Raw genomic sequence first — 18,687 nt, 5'->3', positions numbered from 1 at the left:
TCGCGAGAGCGGCCTCCGCGAGAGTCTCGCGAGAGTCTCGCGAGATCTGCCCAGCCGCCATCTCGGTGGTGCGGAGGCGGCCGGCGGTCACCGGGACGAAGGGTCGCTGTGCCGCCATGCTGTCCCGCCTCGTCCTCCGTGCCGGTGAGCGGGCGCGGCTCCTTACGGGGAAACAGCGGGCGGGAGCTGGGGGGGAGGGGAGGGAGTGTGAGCTCCGTCCTGACGTGCCCTCTGCCCCTCTCCTTCCGCAGCCCCGGCCGTGCTGAAGGGCCTGCAGGGCCTGCCGCCTCCCGTCTGTGCAGGGTGAGTTCCGCGCTGTGAGGCGGGTTTCTCTCGGCGGTTCTTTTTGCACGCCGTGGAGCTGAACGGAAGCTTTCTCGTTGTAGCGTCTTGCACGTCGCGAGGCCGCTTCACACCGCTCAGCACCGCTTGGCTCCCGTGCCTCCGCTGCCGGAGAAAGGAGGAGAGGTTCGGCACGGCCTGATCCCTGAGGAGTTCTTCCAGTTTCTCTATCCTAAAACCGGAGTCACAGGTTAATGTTTGCGTTTTTAGATGGCAGCAAATCATCGGTCTTGGAGGAAGGGTTCAGACTGATAAAAACGTCAATTTGTTTTGGTGTCTTTTTGTTTTCCTGAGTTCTTAGCGTAACCCGACTCAAATTTTGACACGTAGAGAAGTGAAGGACTTTTGTAAGAGTCGAAATTGAACATTCCCGATTGCTTTCTTCTCAAACTGAGTTTCCCCATAAATCAAGCATTTGGGGAACGCTTTATTTCAAGAAATCAGTCAATAGAAAAGAACTGTTTAATAGGGAGTTTATTTAAGGAGCAAAAAACCAAATGTTCTGCAAAGCCTCACCTGATTTGTAGTTCATTTCTCATCTAGAAATAGGAGGACTTTAGCCCCCTGATGCCCAGCTCTGGTAGTGCAGCAGCCCCTCCTGGGGGAAGGGGAATTCCAGAAGGGAATTCTGCTTCCTCTGCAATGAATGTTCCCAGAAAACATTTTGTGCCAAAGATGCTGATTTAGCAGTTTCATTTTATTCGTGTTGATTGAATGCAGATGCTGTGTTCCTCACTGTCCAAGAAACAGATTTCACATCTGCTTGGGAGATGGACTGGATGATCTCTAGAGGCCCCTTCCAGACCCTGCAATGCTGTGATTCTGTGATGTGTTTTTAATTGGCATTTAATTAGGCTTGTTTAGATGTGCCTGTAATTTGTAGCATAAAAAAGGTAAAGCATTTGGGAAAACACGGCATTGGTCAGCATCCTGCATATGTTTAAAGCATGATATTTAAGAAGAGGAAGAATTTCTACTCTTCAGGTATTATGAGAGGGTGGTTATGAGGCCTGTGTAGTGTTCCTCATGCTAAATGCCTTTGAACAGCCTTACAATAGTCAAGTCAAGGCCTGCAGCAGGCACTTCTGTATGAATATGGCTTGAATTTAGGCGGTCCTGTGTGGAGCCAGGAGCTGGATGCAGTGCTCTTCATGGTGTCCTTCCCATTGTGGTGTTCTGAAGCTGTCTGATTCTGCCTTTGCTCATGGTACAAAGGAGTCATAGAATAACTCAGTTTGGAAAAGTCTTCAAAGAACTTAGAATTCAACCATGAACCTGACCATCCTACCCCAACTCTAACAACCTTCTGCTAAATCACATCTCTGAGCACCACGTCCAGATGGATTTTAAACACATCCAGGGATGGTGACTCAACCACCTCCCTGTGCAGCCCATTCCAGTGCTTAACAACCCTTTCTGTAAAGAAGTTTTTCCTGATATGCAGCCTAAACCCTGGTACAACTTGAGGCCTTTTCCCCTTGTCCTGTCAGCAGTGAGAAGAGACCAGCTCTGCTCTGCTGCAATCAGCTTTCAGGTATTTGAAGAGAGCAGCAATGTCTCCCCTCAGCCTCCTCTTCCCCAGACCAAACAGCCCCATTTCCTTCAGTCTCTCCTCATGGGCCATATTCTCCAAGCACTTTTGCAGCCTTGTTGCCCTTCTTTGGACCTGCTGCAGCACCTCCATGTCCTTTCTGTATGTTTCCTGGATTTAATCTATTTGATGGAGTTAATCTATTTGCTTTCAGGTGTTTCACTTCAGTACAAATAATGCTAATTTTTTTAATTTTATTTTTAGGACCTTATATGTTGGGAACTGGACTCCTGCTTTACTTACTCTCTAAGGAAATCTATGTCATTAACCACGAGACAGTTGCAGCTGCCTGCATATTGACAGTCATCATTTATGCCGTTAAAAAGTATGGTGCTGATGTAGCAGCTTTTGCTGACAAACTTAATGAGGTAAAAAGAATAATATTTAATCCAACTTTGCAGAAGTTAAAAACTAATTGATCTGCTTAAGTAGGTCTGGGCTGTAATAGAATCTGAGCCTATTCTTGTAACGGTGCTTAAATGAGTTATGTTTTAGATCTTAGGTTGGTGTTGCTATGTGGGTTTGGGGGGGAAAAAATGAAGGAAAAGCACTTTACACCAAAACAAATATTTTATGGCTTTTTATTTTTTTGTACAGTTCGTTGTGAACAGTAATTCTTGTCATGCTGTCCCAAACCTGATGCAATCTAGCTGGTGTAGGTATTTCTCAAATTGTAATGCAGAATTTCAGGAATAGGTTGCAGATCACTTGTTTTCTTTGCAGCTTGCTTTAATTCTGAATCATTTTTTGTTTCTGCTTTCAGGAGAAAGTTGCTAAAGCTTTAGAGGTGAAAAATGAAGCAATTAAAGCACTGGAAACTGCCATTGAGGAGGAGAAAAAGGAGCAGTGGAGAGTTGAAGGCCGCAGTTACCTCTTTGATGCTAAGAGGGTATGCAGCTCTAGCTCTGCTGCTCACTTTTACTGCTGTTTCCATCACATCCAATGTGGGTGCCTCTTAGGTTACTAACAAGTAACAAACCAGTTATGAGACATTTGTTGCAGACGAGGCCAGTTTCACTACCTGATCTATTGACTGTGTATGGGGCTGTGTTCTGCTGTATTGTCTTGTTGTCAAACATTAATCTGTTGATTTCATTTTCTGTGTCTAGAATAATATTGCAATGCTGCTGGAAGCTAATTACCGAGAAAGATTACTGACGGTATACAATGAAGTAAAGAAAAGGCTGGACTATCAGGTGGCTCTGCAGAACTTAAAGCGTCAGAAGGAGCAAGATCACATGGTTCAGTGGGTGGAGAAGAACGTTATTCAGAGCATCACGCCTCAGCAGGTATTGGTTTTTGCTGTTTGCTTTCATCTGTGTTATGTTCTAGTCTATAAGCATATTGCTTTCCAGTCCTTCTCACCTGTGTCAAAAAATGCCAGATCATCTGGGTGGCTTGCAAGCATAGCAGTGATGCATTCCTGCTGTTGTGTGAGAGCTAACAAGCCCGCACACTAGATAGAAGGTGTTTGTGCTGCTAGTGAAGTGAGCAAGTCATTGGTTTTGTTTGCTCTTGCAGCACAGAGCTAACCCTGCAATAAGGGCACACCAGGGAATTTTCTTCTAAAAATCCCTCTCTAAGAGCAGAATGGCTTAAGATCCCCAGATGGACTCTGGATGCCCTTTCTTTTAAGGAATGAACCTGATAACAATGAAATATATACAAGCAGAGCTAGAAATATGATTTAAGTCAGATCGCTGCTTGGATTTGAATCTCGCCTTATAAGCTACATAGCATTATACCTTTCAGACTATGACTCATTTTGAGTGTCTAAAGGGAAAATAAAAAGTGCACTAAGTACCTGTTCTGCTTGTTTAACTTCTTTTCATAAAGGCTTTCTACTGAAAATGTTTTATTTTTCTTTTGCAGCAGAAGGAGAGCATTGCAAAGTGCATTTTGGACCTGAAGGCACTATCGAAGAGCGCCCAGGTGGCGGTGTAGCCACGTAGTACCTGATTCCTCTGAGGTGTCCCATTACTTATTGTTGGAAACTCTGATTGTAAAATGTCATTAAAACCAACAAACAGAAATATTTGCTGTCTTTGACTATGATTTTTTGTATGTGTGTGTTTGCAGTAGCCATGGATTATAGTGGGGCATCACTTCCAACCACAACTTTGTTTGGTTCCTGGTTCAGTTGTGAACCTTTCTGGAGATGAGATGCTGACTCTCACTGTGGTGCTAATGCACTTGTGAATTTTTTTTTTTTAATTCAGAATTACCTGTACAAATGCCCTATGGTTAGTTTTGTTAATGTGTTTTAAAATCAAATTGACTGCTAGTCTTCCCACTCACCTACCCAATGAGATGCTTGGAACTGGTGTCCTCAGTTCATAGGCAAACAAACAAAAAAGTAACAAAGCTTTAAATAATCACAAAAGCTTCTTACTTTGCAGAAAAGAGAATATGACTGGCAGGAAACATCAGAAGATAATAAAGCTCAGCTTCTGCTGAATTTACCAGCATAAGGATTAGAACAATTGTGCCCTGGGGGGACTGATGCACCTTTTGTACATGGACTGATACTGTGGTAAGGAAGCACTCTTAATGGAGTTAGTGAAATAGCAGAGGTTTTTACATCCTTTTTCACTGCAACAGCTCAGAGAAAAAGGTGTTCTTTGGAGGTGAGATACTCTTAAAGGCAGAAGTCATCTACCTTTGGGTTGAGGTGACTTTTTTTTTCCCCCTGGCATTTCCTGGCAATAAAGGTTTCTCATCATTTCCTGTTTTTTTTTTTTTATTAAAAAAGTGAAGTTACTCAACTTCCACGTTGATGTCTCATTCAAATTTAAGCTTGCTTGTGCTTTCACAAGCTGGACACGATTTCACAAAGGCAGCACGTAGTGCTGTGCAAGCAGTGCTAACGCTACTGAAGTTTTCTACAGGCGGCTACGGTATGTGAGGTAAGATGAAGCTGTATGACAACATTGCTCCTGTTATTGCAAATGCAGTGTACTTTGAGATCTGACATGGGGAACTTGGAGCTGGCTGTTGGGGTATGCAGGAGAAAAAGGTGAAAGAAATGGTGAGAACAGTTTATTTTCACGTCGTGAGCAATAGTTGGACGTTCTTTGCAATGTGTAGTTTGAAAACCATATAATGAGAGAGACTAGGCTGGGAATATCCTAGTAAAACTATATTTCCCCATCGTTACGCTTGCACCTCCTGAATTTGAGAATAATGTTTTAATTTTGAACTTTCTGTGAATGTAACTTGAGAAAAAATGTCCCTTTAGGTTTTTTCTATCTGTGCTTCTGATCATGGAAATTTTCATAAAGTTCACTCTATTTTAGCTATGTAATACTGAGGATATTTTTTAGTCCGGTATGAAATACGTTCCATCGTTTTGAGAGAAGACACTGTGGTTAACAAAGGTACTGGGCATGTGTGCACTTGGATGCAGGAGTGAGATGTTCAGAAGCCAGGCTTGTGCTCTATTATTGCCAGATTTCCTGCTGTGGTTTCATGCAAGTTTGTGTAAGATGCTGAAAACACTGATAAAAGTTAAATCGAGTCTGAGATGTGAATGAGAACGTTAGGTTTGTGTTGTGTATGTGTGTGTAAATACAGCTTTCCTGTCATCTTTAGGTTCTCTTGCTGTTCACTAGTGTTTGGAGAGAATGGGAGGTTCCTCCTCAAAATCTAAACCAGGTATTCCATTTTATTATTATTATTTTTTAAGGAGCTCTGGTAGATTCAGTGTTCTTTGCTACCATCACCACTTTTCTGGCTCAGAAAGTGTTGCTGTGGGGTAGCTTTGTGGATAAATGTGTTTGGAGAAGTACTGCACATTGCAAAGGCTGCTGGGGAGCAGTGGCGGTGTGGATCACTGCTGTTTTTCTACCTGGTGTTTTCACTTTCAGCCCTCTGGTACAGAAATGTTATACTTACAACATTTCTTGCAGTCATTCTGGAATAGGTTCACATTTCTAAGAAGTGGTTTGCTTGTTACTTGTAATAGTACTGGAAATATTAGCACATTTAAACTCTCATTTCTTTCTATTTATTTTTAGTTACACCAGAACCCATTTCCACTACTGTCACAGTACATACCACTGTACAGACCTCTACTGCTGCCTTACCAGACTTAGAAGACAAATCCTTGTTTGATAAGTAAATGCTACACCTTTGTTTCTTAACTTTGAACACCAAGTTCCTTGAAACTAGAAGCCCTTTCTATAGGGAAGAAGTTACACATAGTGCAGCTTATGTCCCATGTTTTTACAAGTTGGCTTAGAATTTCCTATTCTGTGCTGTAGGTACTCAGTAATTCTTACTGCAGATACCTTGTAATCTCACGGGGCTTGGTAATAGGATGTTTGATAACCTTGGTTGAATTTGAAAGCTACTAATTTTTTGATATTTCTGTAAGAATGTGATTCTGACTCTGTTTCCCGTGTATCAACAGCCCTGAAATATTCTACTTAGCATTAGCCTTTATCTCTGGCATCCTGTCAACTCTTCTGGTGGTTGGAATTGTCTTCCTCATCAGAAAAAGTAAGTGGCACAGTCAAAGGGATGCCAGCAGCATGGTTCTTGGGTTTCCAAATTGCTTGGTTTGCAGTGAAGATTGCAACAGATTTCAGGTCAGATTGCCCAGCTGTCAGCTGAGAGGGAACTGTACAATTGGCTGGCAGAATATCACAGCCAATTCCTCTTTCTGTGGTACAAATGACAAGAAAGCATAACTCAGTGCCTTGCAGCTAAGGGGGAGGGGAGGGATAAATTGTCTTGCACGTAGGGCAGACTAAACCACTGGGTCCTAATTGCTCCCTAGTTCTGTAATTAAAACAGCCTTGTTGTGAGTTTTGACAATGAGCAGGAGTTCCGTTCTGTTACTTTTAAATGACCATCAGGGAGTGCAGTGTGGACTAAGAACTTGTTTGTTTCAAAGATAACAACTGCACCACCTGCCTAATCCCACTCTGCTCTCCCCCTTTCTAGGGTATAAGAGATCCCAAGAGCATCTACAAGAACAAGTTCCCTCCAAGGTACAACGTGAGGAATCTGCTGAAAGCCAGGTAAAGGTCAAAATTATAAATCCTGGGGTTGCTCAGTTTCTGTAGCATTGAGGTCAAAATCAAAGCAGGAAATTTGTCCTGAGATGTTACAACTGCACTTTCTCTGATGTTTGTAACCTCTCATATCCCAGAATGAGGTTTCTTATGCCTCTGTGGTCATCAGGCCCCGACCGAAAGCAGCACCTGTGTGACAGTGGAATTTAACAGATGAACACCTGCACTTTCTGCATGTTGGATGCCATGGGATTGTTGCACGGAGGACTGTAGTGCTCTGTGAGATATCCAGGCTGCAGTACATAACATCAGCTGAATTCATAGCTAGGAGGGGAAAACAGCATCTCCAACTCTGCAACTCTTGCCAACACTGGGGACAAGTTGCTTTCTATACCACCTTCCCTCATCTAGAACGATCCTGGTGACAACCTATTGCACAGTTTCCGTGTGGTTTCCGCTATTGCTTGGAACTGCTGAGGAGAACTGAAAAACAGAAGTGTTTATCTGCACCTGTCCACATCTGTGCCCTTATTTCCCTGTTCAGTCACTGGCTGCAGCATTTTTGATAAGGGTGCCCAGTGCTTTGGTTAAACTACTGGACTATATTATGATGCACCACTGCGGGGCAGCACCGAGCAGCCGGAAACACCGAAGTTTGATCTGCGTTATTCGAAGGTGTAACGTTTTGTGTTTTCTGTTTGTTTGTTTGTTTTCTCTGCTGAAAGCAATCGGTTCCATCTACTGGCAGCGATCGCATGGCCAAGTTGTGATGTACTCGTGCAGTGACTTCCTTTGCCAGCTGCTTTGTTAAGGGTGGGACCATGTAATGGGGTGGGTTTGGGCAGCAGCAAAGATTACATCAGATGATGAACTGAGATCTCTGGTCTTTGTTAAAGGAGCATGCACTGGTGTCTATGTAGCTTACTGAGCTACTTAACAGAATGATGCACTCCCCTTTGTTTTTTTTCCTATACCACTTCTACTGTGCAAAGATGGAGAAAAAAGAGCCTTGCCTTTAATTGCCTGTGTTCAGTTTAACCCATGTTCCCTGAAACTAAGCTGTGCAAGCTGTGCTATAGCATCTATTGCAGTTTCTGAGCTGTTGGGACACCTGCTAAAACAGAGCAAGGATTTCATGCAACACGTTGACTTTGCATAAAATCCACTTAATATTTATTATCCTTAATGAAAATGTGGCAGCACTGGCTGTGCAGCACAAGCTGACCAGACTTCATCTGATCATCGAAATGGACAGGAGATGATGGGTGTAAGAGGAGGCAGTGAGGACATCCTGCACTGCAAGCATTTATCCTGTTTTTCAGTGCACCCAGACAATTGTTATGGGAGGGGGGAAAAAAGGACAAAATTAATCTCAACTCTTCTGTATTTTGAAACTACATGATACAGACATAAGATGTAAGACATGTATGTACAGACCCAGGGGGTGGGGACAGGTCCTGGTGAAGACTTTCATTTGCAGATGGAGATCTCATGTGATGCTGTAACTTCACTTGTGCTGCTGGAATGAAACGTCGATGTTGTGTGCAAGTAAAGAGAAAGCAAAATGCTGACCAAAAGACTTGTTGTGCTTGAGTTAAAGCTAGAAACTAGCAAGAACCGTTGCGTTATTTCTTACTGCCTGTGGATCGGAGCTGGAAGTAAAAAGTCCATCTTGGTAACTGTGCTTTGGGTCACAGTCTGCCAAGCAACACTCAAATCAGTAAACAAGAACCAGAAGGTGCTCTTAAAGGCAGGTGCTTACCTGAGAAGGTCTGGGCTTGGTACAGCAACAACCAAGCCAAATTTAGTGGGTTATAACAATGTAAAAGTTTGCAAATTAATTTTTGGGGCTTTAATGTCATATGGGAATCAGACAGTGTGTGAGCAGCTTGCCCTTATCGTCAGTTGTGTCAGACAGCAGATGAAACAGGATGTGTTTTTTCCGTGAGTTCCTTAAAGCATTTTATCAGGGGTCTGGTGTGTGCTGGTGGGTCAACGTTCATTCTGTGTCTATGACAGCTGCTGTGTTTAATCTGTAAGAACTGAGACTGGCTTCGGGCTTTTTTCTGCATAGGATGTAGGTCCTTAAAATTAAAAGGTAAGTGGTTTTGAACTTCTTTATCTTGCAAGCATAGACAATGGGGTTCATGGCAGAATTGGCATGAGACAACAAGATTCCCAAGAAGATCCAAGGTTTAGGAATCTTATATTCAGGGTGAAAGTACAAAACGCAGTTCATGATGCACAGAGGCAACCAGGACACAGCAAACAGGAACAGAACGAGTGCCAGAGATTTGGCTTTCCTGAACTCCTTCCCATAGAACACTCCCACCCCTCTCCCGTTGGTTGCTCCTTGGCTTAGCCTTGTCCTGATGATGTAAAATACTGCCACATAGAGAGCACACATGATGCTCAGAGGGATGAGAGTCCACGTGAAGAACGAAAAATACACCATGTAATCCATCCTCATCACAGAGAGAAATTCACACGTGTGATAGTGGGAGCTTCTTCGTTTGTTCCATCCAAACATTGGGGTTAATCCCACCAGCAGGGACAGAGACCAGCACAGCCACAGCGCCCACCAAATCCTTCTCTCTGTAGAGATGATTTTATATCTGTTGAGGAAGAAAACCGAAGCCAAGTTGAACAGAAGTGTTTAAAATACTTAAGGATGATTTCAGTAACTCGTGTTCAGAAACTCATGGTTCATTATGATAAACTTGGAGCACCAACTTGCTTTTTTTTCTTTTTTTTTGGAAGGAAAACCTTATTTTGTTATAAGCCATAGCTCTTCACTGTAACAGTCATGAAAGATGAACTATGCTCAACTTCCTTTCTTTGTGGCTGGCTGCTGTTTTATTTCTTGTTTCATTATGATCTCAGTGCTCCTTTACACACTGGAACAGTTTGCCCAAGGAGGCTGTGGATGCTCCATCCCTGCAAGCATTCAAGGCCAGGCTAGATGTGGCTCTGGGCAGCCTGGTCTGATGGTTGGTGACCCTGCACATAGCAGGGGGTTGGAACTGGATGATCATTGTGGTCCTTTTCAACCCAGGCCATTCTATGATACTACTTGTATTCCCACTGCTAGTGATCCTATTCTATTTCTCAGCTTTCTTGCATGCACCTTACTCTTTATGTTGGTTCATGCTATTTGTAAGGCCGAACTGCTTTTTCACTTGTCAACATATATGTCTTCTCCCCACAAAAAATATTCCTTTTATGCCTGCAATTATGCTTTCTGTATGTCTTTCCATTCAAGCCTAGAAAAGGAAAGCCTTCATAAATCTTCAGTATTTTCAGGCAACAGTAAAAGAGAACGTATTTAAAAGATTATCCTCAGAAACCCAAAGAAATCTGTAGAGCATCTGGCATCTGTATAACAACCCATCAGCCAGAGAACAGACCCATGTGCTCACCTGATGGGCAGCTTCACACGCAGGTAGCGATCGATGGCGATGGCCAGCAAGGAAAGGATGGAGGCTTGGGTGAAGACCACCATGAGGCAGCAGAGGAAGAGGCAGAAATGGAACGGGATGCTGACATGCAGGCTGACCAACACAGCCAGCGGAACGACGACCACCCCTACTGCAATATCAGCCAGCGCCAGGGAGGCAATGAAGTACATGGTGGTGTTGTGGAAGGCTGCATTCAGCTTCACCACCCAGACCACCGGGATGTTCCCCAGGGCAGCAAGCAGAGCCAGCAGGCACTCAATACTGATGTAGATCACATCCATGCCGCCCATCACCTGGCTGGTATTGAAGGTTCCATTGGTGGGGCTGCTGCTGACTGAGCAGTCCTGTGTGCACATGGGTACCGGCGGTCTCTGTGGCATCCTCAGTGCTGCTGTGGGCCGTCTCTGTGCTTCCCTGGTGTGTGAATGTCCTCCAGAATTTCACATCCTCAGTGCTCAGCAGTAAATCAGCTGTTGCCCGTCTCAGCATTCAGGAAACGTTCTTCGTTTTGGATGTGTCTGAAGCTCACCGCAGCCCTTCCGAAACTCTGTAGCTTTCACGTTCTTTGGAAAGGTGATTTGATGTGAAAAAAAACAAAAGGAAAAAAAAAGTGGAAAAGCTCTCCCAGTGCTGCTCACCAGCAACCCAAAACCAAATGTGACCAGTTGAAGGAAGCAGATAAGGCAATTTTAGAAGTGAGAAACCTGTACTCAGAACTGACTGTGCAATGCTGCCTCTATCAATGCAGATAATCGCTCTGTGGTCACTTTAGGAAATGATGCAGCTTATAAGGTGCTTTGCTGCATTCCAGCCCTTCCTCAGTGTGGCATTACTATAGTGACAGTGATGTTCTCAAGTAGGAGCCCTCAGTTCCAGTAGAAGCCCATAGGGCCACTGACCCAACCTCATTGTTGGCCTGCCCCCGGGGTGATGGGTGCCAAAAGGCTTCCTCGTCAAATCCAAATTCCAATCAAAAGGGATGGCAAGGCCAGGGTTAGGTCATGGAACACAACAGGCAGTGGGCAGCACAGGGCTGTGCGTGTGGAAAACACTGCCTCCAGCTACAGCATCCCTATCTCTGTCATCTCTGGCATAGCCAGGGAAGTGAAATTGGCAAGAGGCAGAGTCAGAAATAAAGAAGACTTCTTCATTCTCTTCTGTGAAATGGGCTGGCTTCCTTGAAACATGTAAGTTTCATGTAAGACATGTAAGTCCCCCATGCTCCCCGAATGGAAGGTGTGTTGTTGCCATTACTGCTGGGGAAAATGCAAGGAAGCAGCTCTCTGGGGTGGTCCCAGTCTGCACATGGACTTGGTACTGGTTTTCTAACAGGAGCTGAGAGCTGTGGGCACAGCAGATGAATGCCAGCAATGGCGTGTGCTGGTTTTGCAGCCTGAATTGCATCTCCAACCAGCTGGTGCTGTGCAGCTGTGAGCAGGGGACAAACACATCCTGGTGGTGCTTGGGTATGAGCTGCTGTGTCGCCTCTGTGGCTGACCTCCTTGTGTCTCCTGCTGCCTAAGCTGTAGGGGCCTTAGCAGGGCCACCCTCCTCTGTTGTCGGCTGCAAACAGATGAGAAAACAGTCAGTGCTGCATGGGACTGAAGCAAAAGGTTTGTTTTCAAGCCATCCGTGCTGCCTCATGGCTGTGAAAAATGCTCCATCGCCTCACCTCGGTACCCATGGCACGCTGTGCAGGTGGCTCCTTTCAGACACTGTGGAGAAAAAGAGAGGCTTTGTGCTTCCTAAAGACACACCGTAGGCCTTTCAGTGATGGTGCTGCATAACACCGTTTGGGGTTTTCCATCCCCAATGGCAGCCAAGGGCAGTGCTGTCAAACCCATCTGAACTGCACCTGCCCCAGCTGGGGCCAAACCGGGCTGCTTCCACCCCACACATCCCTGTTTCTGTTGGGAAGGTGAAGGGGGCGTTCATTTCCAGATGCTTCCTGCAGCAGCAGCATCTGTTTCCTGCCCTGAGCTCTACACCCACAGGGTGCCAGGCGGCTGCAGCCCCTCCAGTGCTGGGGAGATGAGTGGTGCTCCTGCTCAGGGCCAGGCTGTATGGGGCACACAGTGTGTGTATGTACTGCTATGGCACATCACCCTTCTGCTAGATGATGCAGTTGGAGTGTTTGGACCCCTTTGCTGCCAAATACAGTGTATTGTGTTTCATAAAAGTAGCTGGGATCTGAAGCAGCCTTCCTGCACTGATGGAACTGGCAGCAGGAGGAGCTTTGTGCAAGAAACATTGGGGTTGGCTACACAGGATCCCCTCTTTGTTCCCGCACCACCCTGCAGCCCCATGCAGGATAAGCTCACGCTGAGCCCTGCAGAAACTCAGCCCTGGCTTTGCTGCTGCACAGAAAGCAGCTGGAGTAGGTTTGTGAGCCAGCAATCTGAGGCTTTGTTTGAGATTAGGATTCAGAGGTGTATTTTTAGATCCTGCTATTTAGCTGGAGCCTGCAGAGCTCTGAGCAGTGCCCAGGGCCCATGCTGGGTGCTGGGATGGCTCTGGTGCAGCAGAGCTCAGGGATGTTGGAGTGCAATGGGGTTAAACTAAACCTCGGAGCCTGGTCCCAGAACTGAATGGATTTGCCATTTAAAGGCTGCAGTCAGAGCTTGTTTCTTGGATGGCTCCAGCGAAAGGCTTCCAGCTATTCCCTCAGGACCCTCCTACATCCTGGTGAGATAAGGATCAGGAAGGGAATGGTCTAACTGCAATCTCAGCAGCGGCTCTGAGCACAGATTTGCTTTTCACATTGCGGGTGGAGGAGGGAAGAGACTTTACAGAAAAACAAGTATTTCTAAGTGACAGCCACATCCAGGGGAAAAAAAAAAAAAAAAAGACAACCCACAACAATGATCTTAGCATGTGACAACAATACCAACAGCCTCTTTGTCCTGGCAGGGCAGTGTAACACTGCAGGGCAGCCAGCAGCACTGCCCAGGGCTGGGCTCCATCCTGCTGTGTCCCTGAGCCCCTTGTGCTGCCTATGGTTGTCTTTCCCTTCTTCTTGACTGCTTTCCCTTTTTATTAAATGCAACGTAACTCCCCGCCCTGTTTCTTCCTGTCTCTGTTTTGCCTCCAGTTTGTCTCTTTCCAGTTTGTCCCATTAGAAGCGTGGAGCCAATCAAGATGGAGCCCTGTGGGGGTTCTGGTGGTTGGAACCAGGAGTGCACGCCTTGGGGAGCCTGGCTGTGACACAACCTTGCCCGTGTCCCCTGCTTGCAGCTGTCCTCTGCTGGGGATGCGGAGAACCCACGGACTGCTGTCCCTCCTGGTTTCCCTGCCCTTAGAAAAAGGGAAGGCAAAGCAGCGAGAGGATGTGAATGTGAAGCGGGGTCACATCTGGCTTAACAGAGAGCGATTGTGGTCTGGAGAATAACGAGCAGAATGAGATTCTGGCTTCGGTGACTGAGAACAAATCACATCACTGCTCTGTGCCTCAGCATCCCTGCCCTTCAGAAGAGGATGGGGATGTGACCTTCCTGGGCTCTCTGGGAGCTGGGCAGGGCTGGGCTCCTTGCTCTGTGGGCACAGCTGGAACATCCCAGCCAGGAGCGTGCAGTTCCACCTGTGCCCTTGGAGGCGGATGCAGTTACATCACAAATGCTGTCAGTATTTCCCACGTATGGGAAAATCTGAAGGAAATGCTAAGCTGACCCTGCAGCCCAATCACTAACCTCAGTAACAAACTGTGCTGAAGACAGAGTCCCTGAATGCTTCTTAGTTTTGACTGCAGCTCCATCTGCAGCTGTCCTGGATGAGCATGGATGTTATCAATGCTGCAGGTACACTGTAGGAGGCCCTCCAGCAATGTAAGCATGGATCAGACAGGCATTGCTCACTGTTGAACAGTACAAGCTGCCTTCCTGCTCCCTGAGCGAAATCCTAAAATTCAGACAAACGATTGAAGGCAGAGCTTCTTCAATCCAACGTGAAGCTCAGGGTAGGGCCATTTGCTAGCATTTAAAACTCCATTACCGCCCTCTGAGCAGCTGCTCCATCACTCTGGCTGCAGTTCAGTTGCTCTCTGTCTTTCCAGCTCCCCATGATTGACCAAATTTCACCCTCCCCTCCAGCCCCACCTGGCAGGTTTGGGCCTCACTGTCCTATAGCATGGGACTCACCCTCTGAGCAGGTGAGTGCTCTGCAATGGGGAATGCCTCTGAGCAAATTATTTATAAAACGTGACTCAGCTCGGAGTGGCACTCACAGGTCAATGCAGCAGTGGCATAACTACTTCAGGGGGGAGGTTACATTTCCCCTGCATGGTTTCTAAGTGCTGTTTTCCTGCCTTTAGCTCTCTAATCAAAGCAAGGCGTTATTTATAGCATGGCCACTTCTTTCTGGGTAAGCCCAGAGTGGCCCTGATGGCTTAAAGGGATTTACTCAAGACTGAAGTAGGTGCAGCAAACAGCAGGGTTGGGTCCTGCAGCCACAGTGCTGCACAGGTGGAGTTCAGAACCCATGCTGTGATGGGGCAGGGTTTGCCCCACGCTGTGGCACAGCTGCAGGGCTGCAGGCAGAGCTGTGCCCTGCAGGAAGGAAGCACTGCTTGCACCTCGTTATTTTTAATTTGCTTCTGTTTGGACCCAGCCCTTTCCATGATGCGTGGCAGGAATCGAGGCCTCCTTTGTTTTTGTGATGAACTCAGGAAAAAAAAAAAATTGGGTTTCATTTTTCTTTACTGCCTATTTGCAGCGGAACACGCAAGCGGATCTCTTGATGGAGTGGAAAGCTCAGCTGTCCCCTTCCCACCCATTGCCACCACTACAGCCCTGATTTGTAGGGACATCATTCTTCAGCACTGCCCTCAGTGCACAGCGTCTGAGTCCCATAACCATCCATCAGGATTTGCCCACGAATTAGGCTGGCGCCAGAGGAATGGCGATGCACTTAAACTCCAGCAGAAGGGAATATAAACTGAGCGTGCTGCCGGCCGGGTAACAGCAGAACATTTGTTACAGGAGAACGAGATGTAGGGCCCATCTGGTGCAGCTGTGCAGCACCTCGGTGAGGCAAGGAGCTGCAGTGTGCTGGGATGGTGCTCTCAGCAGGCACCTGTGGCACAACTGCTGTGCTTTGTGCTGAAGCAGATGGAGGACAGTCAGATGCAGCCGTGGTGCTCCCGTCCCCTCGGCTCTTCGCTGCTTCCGCTGTGCTCTGTGGGTGTGGGGTGGGTGGGATGAAGGTGCTGAGCTCAGCTCTGTTCGCTCTGCAGGCAGGAAACGAGCTCAAGCCATGCTCACACAGCTCCATGTGCTCGCTGCAGCCCAGCCAATGCTTGGTGTCCTCATCCCCTGTGAGTTTCGTTTGCAGAGGAAATCCTGTGCCAGGGCAGCCAGAGACCACCAAATGTACAGACAGCGTATGTGAGGGCAAACCACAGTGGTGCAGGCTCCGTGGTTAACCAAGGCAAAGATTTTAATAGGTTCTCAGAACAGGGAGGCCTCTCTGACACATGGCCCACATCAGTGGTGGGAGCAGGGGGCTGCAGGAGCCACCCAGTGCTGCTGGTGACCCTGCGCCTACCGGCACCTGCAGCATCTTGGAGCCTGAATCTGCAGCATCCTGCAGCCAGCATCTGTGCTGCAGGGCACGGAGTGTTCACTCCAATTTGGTGCTTTGCAGTGTGCACAGCTGCAGCTGTCACCAGTGAGCACCTCAAGCTGCCCCTCCTTGCTGCGCCTCGCTCCTGGCCCTCAGGCTGCTGGCTCTGCTCTCCCACCCCTTCACACTCAATGCAAGGTGTGGACCAGAGCTGCTACGACCAGGGCTGAGCTTGAGAGGCTCTTACAGAGAGAGGAGATCCCAGAGCAGCCACCACTCGTGAGATCTGGATGAGGTGAGTCCAAGGAGCAGCACTGCCTTGCTGCAGATCTCTGCTGGCACCACTCGCCTGTGCACGCTCCAAGGAAACATCCCTGCAGCCCTCCTGGCACTGCACAGCCCTGCTGCAGCTTGTCCTTGCACGAAGCCATGGGCTCCAGGCATCCCGCTGCCACCAGCACTGCAGCACTGATGTTGTGCAGCTGCCAGCAGCAGGAGGCTGGTGACACACGGGGTCACAGTGCAGGTCACCACGCATGGAGCAGTCATGGTGACACCTGAAGAACCGCACGGAGGACATTTCTGAGCAATGAGAGGAACGAGATTAGTCACTCTCTTTCTGAATCAAGCCTCAGTGGAAGAAACCAGTAGGCAAGCCAGGTCATCTGCTTGTGATGAGGGCTCCTGGTAGAGCAGCACGACGTGACCAAGTGCCAGCGTGACAACATCCTCATGCTGCTCTGTCTGACTGGGTCCCAGGGGCTGTATTGTGTGCTGGCAGACCCCCGCTGGAGTGACAGCAGGACACGTCCCTGCTTCCATGGCACAGAGCTGGCAGTGGGGCCCCAGCCCTGCCTGAACCCCACAGCACCCGCAGCAGCAGCACTGCCTGCAGCCGTCAGCAAGAACCGGCCCGCCTGGCGTGCAGCACTGCACCACAAACACAGGTGACAGCTGATGGAACAGGCTGATATCTCTGTGGTTTCTGTAACTCCAGCAATGCAGGTGAAGTTTTCTGATATTATGGGAGCTTCAAGAACTGGCCCCAGTTACCCCACAGGATTGGCAAGTGTTATGGCATCACTTAGTGCACAAGACCCGGTGAATGTCCTGCGCTGCTCGGGTCACTGCTGAGTGCTGTGCCTGTTAATGCTGAGCAGAGAAGAGCCCTGCAGCCCCACCAGCATTTCCCAGCAGCACGGTCACAGTTTGCAGCAGCACAGAGCAGCACCATCCGTGAGCACTGACACAGCACAGGCTGCCTGCAGCTCCGTGCCGCCCATCTGCTGCGCTTCCCGCATCGCCTGCAACTGTTTTATCGCTGCTCCTCTCTATTACCAAACACTGGATGGGAGATGGGCTATTTTAAAAAGCATCTGCTGTTATTTATGCAAACACTTTTCCTTCCAAAGGCCGAGCAGAGGAAAGTGCTGAAAGCCAACCCCCCCCCCCCCCCAGATGTTCCTAGGGTGCAGCTAGGCTGCTCTTCAGCTGACATGTGGGTGTGAGTGCTGCTTGCCACCAACAGACACAGCAGATGAACTTTTGACGTTTGCCACTCTCTGTGCTCCTTGGCCGTGGCACAGCTGTGTGCCAGAGGTGAGGTGTGAGGTCCCATCACGCCCAGCACCCCCACCTACCATACAGAAGGGCAAAACCCCAGCACAGAACCTCACACAACACCCAGCCCTGCTCGGGTAGTTTTCCAGCCCTGGGTCAGTACAGAAATCTGGTGAGGTGGCAACAGCTGATGTTGCTGTGGATCCCTTTTTGCTGCCAGTTTGGTGGTGGCTGCGATGCGCTGCTCCTGTCCACAATGACACAGGGCTCTTCACTTTGGGGTGCAGCATGTTTTTTCTCAGTGAGTGGCACAGCTGCTCCGTGCTCCCTCTCGCTCAGCATTTCTTTTACCATTAATGCAAAGCAATGGCCTTTCTGGAGGAAAATACCCCCTCTTTAAGAAGGAGAAGCATAAAGCTGCCACTGAGCCCGTGCTCAGGAAATAAACAAGATATGGAGAGAACAGGTGAGGGCCCGGGGAGCTCTGCTACCCCACGTGGGCTCTGTGCAGTGAGGATCCTGCAGCCCTGCTCAGCTCCCTCTGAGCTGTGTGGGATACATGAGGCAGTGCTGTGATTCTATCAGCCAGGAATCCAGGCTCGTTACGTGATTGCAAATTGTTTCTGGATTTCATTAAATCAGTAAACGGGCATTAGCTGGATATTTACATCAGCTCAACTTGCAATAATTCGCCCAATTGGACAATTGTAAGTTTTCGGTTTTTTTTGGGGGGGGGGGCGGGGGGGAGTGGTGGTGGAAGGGAGGAATTAAAAATATCCTGAGGGATCATGATTCATTTCCACGCGCCTGGATGGGCTCAGAACAGTGTGGTCGCATCCTCCACAGGTGCTGGTTGTCACCTCTCCTTCCAATGACACCATTGAGAGCAGAGGGGGGGTTCTGTTGCTATGAGATGCTAGCACCCAGAGAAGGGGATGCCTTCCCAACATATGGAAAAAGAGGAATTGTTGTGAGCTGGAAATGTTCAGAGGGAGAAGTGAGGTGTGTAGGTGCAGACATGGGATGCAATGAGCTGTGCTGACAGCTTGGATCTGCTGACACCATAGGAGATAAGCCACAGCAGCACGAGGTGAACCCACTCTGCCCCACAGAGGGCAGTGGGGGCTGTGGGGAGCAGCACATGGGTGCTGGAGCTGAGCTG

The 18,687-nt window shown here is 47.9% G+C and overlaps 3 protein-coding genes across 4 annotated transcripts; 2 read left to right on the top strand and 1 right to left on the bottom strand.

The window, feature by feature from the left end:
* Nucleotides 1–3: 3 nt before the first annotated feature.
* ATP5PB (ATP synthase peripheral stalk-membrane subunit b) lies at nucleotides 4–3,966 on the top strand. The gene is made up of 7 exons (XM_031605811.2): nucleotides 4–144; nucleotides 252–303; nucleotides 387–532; nucleotides 2,138–2,301; nucleotides 2,697–2,822; nucleotides 3,043–3,222; nucleotides 3,806–3,966. Exons 1-7 carry the CDS (start codon nucleotides 117–119, stop codon nucleotides 3,875–3,877), a joined length of 768 nt encoding a protein of 255 aa, XP_031461671.2. The 5' UTR covers nucleotides 4–116; the 3' UTR covers nucleotides 3,878–3,966.
* A 202-nt stretch (nucleotides 3,967–4,168) lies between these two features.
* On the top strand, nucleotides 4,169–8,927 carry C25H1orf162 (chromosome 25 C1orf162 homolog). 2 transcript variants are annotated; one of them, XM_090124794.1, is made up of 6 exons: nucleotides 4,169–4,466; nucleotides 5,525–5,587; nucleotides 5,950–6,049; nucleotides 6,345–6,433; nucleotides 6,881–6,957; nucleotides 7,089–8,927. In XM_090124794.1, the coding sequence occupies exons 2-6, from the start codon at nucleotides 5,557–5,559 to the stop codon at nucleotides 7,146–7,148; spliced, it is 357 nt and encodes a 118-aa protein (XP_089980920.1). In that variant the 5' UTR covers nucleotides 4,169–4,466; nucleotides 5,525–5,556; the 3' UTR covers nucleotides 7,149–8,927. The 2 variants fall into 2 exon arrangements, with proteins under 2 accessions (XP_089980920.1, XP_089980919.1); XM_090124793.1 differs by lacking the exon at nucleotides 4,169–4,466 and adding an exon at nucleotides 4,477–4,839.
* A 22-nt stretch (nucleotides 8,928–8,949) lies between these two features.
* LOC116237033 (adenosine receptor A3-like) lies at nucleotides 8,950–14,918 on the bottom strand. Its single transcript, XM_090124792.1, has 4 exons — nucleotides 13,897–14,918; nucleotides 12,082–12,124; nucleotides 10,371–11,972; nucleotides 8,950–9,566 (listed from the first exon to the last, which is right to left on the bottom strand). The coding sequence occupies exons 3-4, from the start codon at nucleotides 10,787–10,789 to the stop codon at nucleotides 8,951–8,953; spliced, it is 1,035 nt and encodes a 344-aa protein (XP_089980918.1). The 5' UTR covers nucleotides 10,790–11,972; nucleotides 12,082–12,124; nucleotides 13,897–14,918; the 3' UTR covers nucleotide 8,950.
* Nucleotides 14,919–18,687: the final 3,769 nt, after the last annotated feature.

The sequence above is a fragment of the Phasianus colchicus genome, chromosome 25 (assembly GCF_987193195.1).
Source record: "Phasianus colchicus chromosome 25, bPhaCol1.hap1.1, whole genome shotgun sequence".
NCBI lineage: Eukaryota > Metazoa > Chordata > Aves > Galliformes > Phasianidae > Phasianus > Phasianus colchicus.
This window is presented reverse-complemented; position numbering and strand designations above follow the sequence as displayed.

Excerpts from the sequence above, each read along its gene's own strand:
- ATP5PB (XM_031605811.2), top strand. The coding sequence starts at position 117 with ATGCTGTCCCGCCTCGTCCTCCGTGCCG. Across the intron at positions 145-251 it reads CCGCCTCGTCCTCCGTGCCG|CCCCGGCCGTGCTGAAGGGC; the intron begins GTGAGCGGGCGC and ends CTCCTTCCGCAG. Across the intron at positions 3,223-3,805 it reads AGAGCATCACGCCTCAGCAG|CAGAAGGAGAGCATTGCAAA; the intron begins GTATTGGTTTTT and ends TTTCTTTTGCAG.
- C25H1orf162 (XM_090124794.1), top strand. The coding sequence starts at position 5,557 with ATGGGAGGTTCCTCCTCAAAATCTAAACCAG. Across the intron at positions 5,588-5,949 it reads CTCCTCAAAATCTAAACCAG|TTACACCAGAACCCATTTCC; the intron begins GTATTCCATTTT and ends ATTTATTTTTAG. Across the intron at positions 6,958-7,088 it reads AGGAATCTGCTGAAAGCCAG|AATGAGGTTTCTTATGCCTC; the intron begins GTAAAGGTCAAA and ends CTCATATCCCAG.
- LOC116237033 (XM_090124792.1), bottom strand. The coding sequence starts at position 10,789 with ATGCCACAGAGACCGCCGGTACCCATGTGCACACAGGACTGCTCAGTC. Across the intron at positions 9,567-10,370 it reads CGTGTGAAGCTGCCCATCAG|ATATAAAATCATCTCTACAG; the intron begins GTGAGCACATGG and ends CTTCCTCAACAG.